General features: G+C 44.7%; 1 protein-coding gene across 1 annotated transcript; it reads left to right on the top strand.

Moving 5' to 3' along the window:
* Positions 1–2494: 2494 nt before the first annotated feature.
* On the top strand, positions 2495–5505 carry LOC307008952 (uncharacterized protein). The gene is made up of 4 exons (XM_079632280.1): positions 2495–2813; positions 3590–3721; positions 3997–4134; positions 4354–5505. Exons 1-4 carry the CDS (start codon positions 2723–2725, stop codon positions 5406–5408), a joined length of 1416 nt encoding a protein of 471 aa, XP_079488406.1. The 5' UTR covers positions 2495–2722; the 3' UTR covers positions 5409–5505.
* Positions 5506–5842: the final 337 nt, after the last annotated feature.

The raw sequence follows: 5842 nt of genomic DNA, 5'->3' as shown, positions 1-5842 counted from the left end.
AACCAAAAGCCGAATGCCAGACATCCCGAAATCCGCACGAGCCGCAACACGGCGAGGAACAACCGCGGACGATGGAGGAACGAGGCAGCAGAGGAGCGAGACCCGCCCGGCAGTCAGGAGGACGAGCCCGGGCAGACTCGTGACGGAAATTTACGATAAAACGGCGTCTTTTCAGTTTCGAGTCAACTAGTAACTTTTTTGTATCAATTCTTCCGATACTGGCCTCTGTAACTGGTAGGCGTGGCCTCGTAGGGGAGTGAAGAAAGTGTATTCTGGGAGTTGTCTTTCATCCACATGAGCCAAAAATACATTTTCTGGCTTTTCTCAGTCTAGAAGGTACCAACTTCTAAAATAATTTCACATTTCTACTACATGACCCAATTTAAATACACATTCATCTTTCCAGCGGTGAAGTATCCCTTTAATCTGCACGTTTCCGCACACGGCGCCGCCATTTGGTTTTCGCTAGCGACAAAAGTGTAACCAGTTCTAACGCAATGGCAAAAGTTTGAGCAAAGCATGCAAACTCTTCTGTCGTTGGCTGCACAGAGCACTATTTAACCAAAAAAAGTTAAACATGATGACACATTCAAGTCGATGAGGTGAATCAATGTAACTCCACAACAACTACATAACTGTATCCACTAACCATTCAGAACGTCCAGGTTAAGTCTAAAAGTTGCAACCTCTTCCTGAGTCTCTCCGTAAGGCTGCACTCCGCTACTTATTTCTGAAATTTGACTGAAATTTGCGTGTTTTGTTATTGACGGAGTATCCGAAGCTCGTGTAAAGGATCATCCATCTTCTGAACGGGGGGCGGGGAGCAGCAGCTCTTTTGCATTTAGAGGGACACATACACACAAACAGCGCGTTTTGGCTCACACCCAAAAAGGGGAAACTTTGACAAGCTCTAATCAATGATATGGGTTGTATTTTCAGCTGGAATTTCCCAGACACATTCTGGGGGCACCATAGATTTATATTACATCTTGTGAAAAGCGGCATAATGTGTCACCTTTAAATTACCTCATGTCTCAAAGCACATAACATGTAAGCAATAAGGTACGAGTGGCTGTGCTGTATCGTAAATAAGTCACAGCTAAAGGGAGTTGTTAGGCATGACACGAAGCAGAGTTACCACACGATGCAAAAGTGAAAGCTAAAAAATATATATCAATGCAACTTTCATGAAGTAAAATCACAAAGGCTTCCTTCAGCTGGAAAGAATAGTCCCTGACCGTGAACAGGAACAGAAGTTACATTATTTCACCATGAGATGGTGGCAAAGATTGTCTTTATGAGTCAGTCAGTCAGTAGAGAAGACTTTTATATTGAAAGGACTGAAACTTGTGAACACGGAGAAGCAAATATGCAACCAGAGCCCGTCTACGGAGAGCCTGGCCACTACCTATTAAGTCCTATTGTATTAAATTTTGGTTGTAGTTCCACCAGAGTTCCACTGGGGGCATTCGCCCGAGTGCAAAATTAATGGGAGTCTATGGAACTAGACGGCTACATTTGTCTCTTTCACCCGATCGCCGTTGAGAAATCTCAGATTTGATTGTAGGTTTTGCAAGTTCAACATGGGTTATAGTTCGAAAGTTGAATGAACGAGTACTTATGTCATTTCGATTTCTTACAGGTTGAGTTGTTGTTGCCCATAACAAGCTTGCATTCTACTTATGAACGCTGATAGGTCAGTTAAGGACTGATTACGACCATGAGAGATGCCGCTTGATGGTATCGTGGCATCCGAAGTGGGACCAGAATTTCTTCTAGCAAAAACTCTTCTAGCACGTGTATTTACCTGTGTCAGGTGTGTTGTCGATGCCTTGAGAGAAAAGAAATTGCAAAGCGTGAAAGCACCACAGTGACTGAAGGATTGCCATAAAGCAGTATCTCTGGTCGTACAAGGTGTATGACGTCATTGACATTTTAAAATACTTTTTAAAGCAAATAAGTGACTCTAAAAAATCGAACACCCAGCAATGTGTAATTTCTTTGCATCTCCTTTCGAAAACAACATTCAAATTACTAGACAAAAAACTATATCCCGAGAAAAGTGGATTTTGAGGGGTATAGCTCCATAGACCTCCATTCATTCTGCACTCGTCCTGTGAGCGCCCTCATATGGAACCAGAGTGGAACTGCAACCAGTTCAGAAGCCGGAAGTTTACTGAGAGTGGCAGTTCTCCCCATATTAGACATTCTCTGATGCAACTGAAAAATGACTAGTGCGTCAGGGCACTGGAGAACCCCTTAACTTTTAAAAGGACAAGATATCGCAGAGGACATTCAAACAGATTTTTTATTACGGTTAAAACTTTTGGTACTACTCCGACTTGTACCACTTGACCGCTGTACCACCTGACCACTACAGATTCTTTTGGCAAACGCTCAATCATCTCCTAATTACTGTAATTATTACGACATCCAACCCTAATCAAACACACCTGAACAAGCTGATCAAGGTCTTCAAGATTAGGCTACAGGCAGGTGAGATTCATCAGGGTTGGAGTTACCTAGACCTCCTTGGATCTATAAAAACTTGTTTTCAAGAAGCTCTTTAAACCCTTTTTACAGTGTTTGTTGTGGGATTCAGCAGATGTTTTGATGCAGCGGCACAGTTTTTCATTGTAGTTTTGTGTTCCTTCCTGCTCGCCCCTCCTGACTCACTAATTCAGCACATCTTCTAGCAGAGTTGATTGTGAGATCACAGGTCATGAGGATGACAGCTCGAGTGTACTGCTTGTTTAGTGCTGTTTTATTGTGTCTGTCTGCATGTTTGAGCACAACAGACGCTGGAGTCGTAGGTGAGAAGATCTTTTAGCTTCATTGCACAGCCCGAAGAAAGTGCCTTACAAAATATGACTTGGACCCATCTCAGCACATTGGTTTACAAAAGTACAGACGTCCAGCGGAAGTTTAACTTCGTATGGTGGTTTAGTTTCAATAATAAGCAAGCTTTAATTATGCAAACCTGTCATAAGTTTATGCATTTATTTCATTGTACAAGTAAAACCCATACAATCACTAATGTAGTATTTTAGTTTACTGTAAATCAAGACCACTAATGCTATATGGTTACACAATTGTTACCACATAGACATCAATCCTGAGTTTAAACTTCTGCTTCATGTTTTGTTTTCCCTATTTGAACAACTATTTAGGCTTTCAATAGCCTCTAACATGGGGAGCTATAACTTTTCTTGTGTTGTGTAGCCTAATAAAATGCTTGAAATGAGGGAGGTCATGGGGATGGCATAACAATTTTTGAAGACGTACACTTAGTTACACACCAGTAAATTTATAAACCACATATTTACTGGTGTGCATGTTTTCTATCAGCATTGCACTATTACTCGCCCAACTATAGGTTGTAACGGCGCTCTCAGTCTTTGAAACTAATTGACGCAGTTTAGTGATAAATGGTAGATGTCTGAGCTACTTTGATTTGAAGCTGATAAATGTGAATATTATATTAAAGTTTGTGGCACGTAATGCAAAACCCCTGACTTGCAAATGCTGAAACAAGCTATACAGCACTTCCTGGTCTCCCCTAACTATCCTCTTGAATCCTCTTCTGTAGTGTCCGGTCAGTGTCTGGCGATGCTGACCGTCGTGCCGTCCCGTCGAGGATGTCTTCGTGATAGAGACTGCTCTGGAGGACACAAATGCTGTCAATTTCCCTGTGGGACTGCGTGTGTGCCGCCTGTTTTCAGTGAGTTTAATTGATGGATGCTAAAGATATTCCAAAAGAAAGACTGAAAAAATGGTGTATAAACAAGTGTTCACTCAGAAATTGCTAGTAAATTTCATAATTGCAAAGAAACCGCAAGTAATACTTTGAACTAAACGTCAAACTACGAAGTAGAAAGACTGAATATTCCTGTCAAAACTAATCTGATCATCTTTGACAACTTACATTTTTTAAGTGGTGAATGAGACATTCAGTATTCAGTGATGTGGTTTTTCTGTCATGTGTCTGTATAATAGCAAAGCCAGGGGTGTGTCCAAACACAAAGTCTGGAGCAGGAATGTGTGCCGAGTTTTGTTACTATGACAGTGACTGTCCGAACAATGAGAAATGCTGCAGCAATGGATGTGGACATCAGTGTATGGCTCCATATACAGGTATGTGATATGTTATTATATTAGTGTTTGGGTCGGCTTTGTTATTTCAGTTTATCTTGTTTGATTTTATTGCTTTACCGTTCTGTGTGTCAAAAGTATTCAGCCGAACCAGCACCGGATGGATAATTACGATTAATACTTAAAATAAGAAACTTGCAATTTGTGTTTTATGCTGTATATCTGAGACTGGATTAAAGCGGATTATCTGTATCCATACAGTGAAGCCTACAGCCGAACCGCAGACGCCAGCAGCCGAGCTGCCGAATCCTCCAGTGACGCCTCCAGCCGAGCTGCCGACGCCTCCAGCTGAGCTGCCGAATCCTCCAGTGACGCCTCCAGCCGAACTGCCGAATCCTCCAGTGACGCCTGCAGCCGAACTGCCGAATCCTCCAGAGACGCCTGCAGCTGAACTGCCGAATCCTCCAGTGACGCCTGGATCTGAACCGCTGAATCCTACATTGACTCCTGCCATCGAACAGCCCAAGCCTCCAGTGAAGCCTGCCGGCGAACAGCCCAAGCCTCCAGTGAAGCCCAACGGCGAACAGCCCAAGCCTCCAGTGAAGCCCAACGGCGAACAGCCCAAGCCTCCAGTGAAGCCCAACGGCGAACAGCCCAAGCCTCCAGTGAAGCCCAACGGCGAACAGCCCAAGCCTCCAGTAAATCCCTACGGTGAACAGCCCAAGCCTCCAGTGAAGCCTGCCGGCGAACAGCCCAAACCTCCCGTGAAGCCTGCCGGCGAACAGCCCAAACCTCCCGTGAAGCCTGCCGGCGAACAGCCCAAGCCTCCCGTGAAGCCTGCCGGCGAACAGCCCAAGCCTCCAGTGAAGCCTAACGGCGAACAGCCCAAGCCTCCAGTGAAGCCTGCTTCCGAACAGCCCAAGCCTCCAGTGAAGCCTGCTTCCGAACAGCCCAAGCCTCCAGTGAAGCCTGCTTCCGAACAGCCCAAGCCTCCAGTGAAGCCTGCTTCCGAACAGCCCAAGCCTCCAGTGAAGCCTGCTTCCGAACAGCCCAAGCCTCCAGTGAAGCCTGCATCCGAACTGCCCAAGCCTCCAGTGAAGCCTGCTTCCGAACAGCCCAAGCCTCCAATGAAGCCTGTCGGCGAACAGCCCAAGCCTCCAATGAAGCCTGTCGGACAACACCCCAAGCCGCCAGTGAAGCCTGCCGGCGAACCGCCCAAGTCTCCAGTGTGTGCTGAAAACTGTCACCAAACTCACCCTGATGGCAAATGTTCTAGCCATATGGGGGGATCCTCATCACCTTATGGGGGCTCATAAGGAATGTGGCCTTGCATAAAGTGTGCTGATTTAACCATTGAATGTATGGGATCTCTTCCCTGTTTTTCACCAAATAAATCTCACATTTTAAGACTTCTCTCTTTGTTTCTGTGGAAAAAAGACAATTGCTTGATTGTAGTGTTGGTGTTTTTGGTATTCCAGTGTCATTTGGCTGTTCTCACCTAATGGCTCATTGGCATTAGTGCTTTAGGAAGGTAAAAAATCACCTCACCAAGACCCAAACACGTCTTGTATCGAAAGACCTCTGTTTTCATCTTCGCACAAAACGGGCACTGAAATATGCATGCACAATTTTCCACGCTCATATTGGGATGTAGAAATACTTTCCGCAGACTATGCTTACACACTTATTTTTTTCTTAGCAATGCTAAAACACACATCAACCGATCACTTGTTTAGCGTTCGTGTAAACA

This window comes from Phoxinus phoxinus, assembly GCF_949152265.1.
Source record: "Phoxinus phoxinus genome assembly, chromosome: 1".
Lineage (NCBI taxonomy): Eukaryota > Metazoa > Chordata > Actinopteri > Cypriniformes > Leuciscidae > Phoxinus > Phoxinus phoxinus.
Note: the sequence above shows the minus strand (reverse complement) of the source record. Positions and strands in the feature narration are given on the sequence as shown.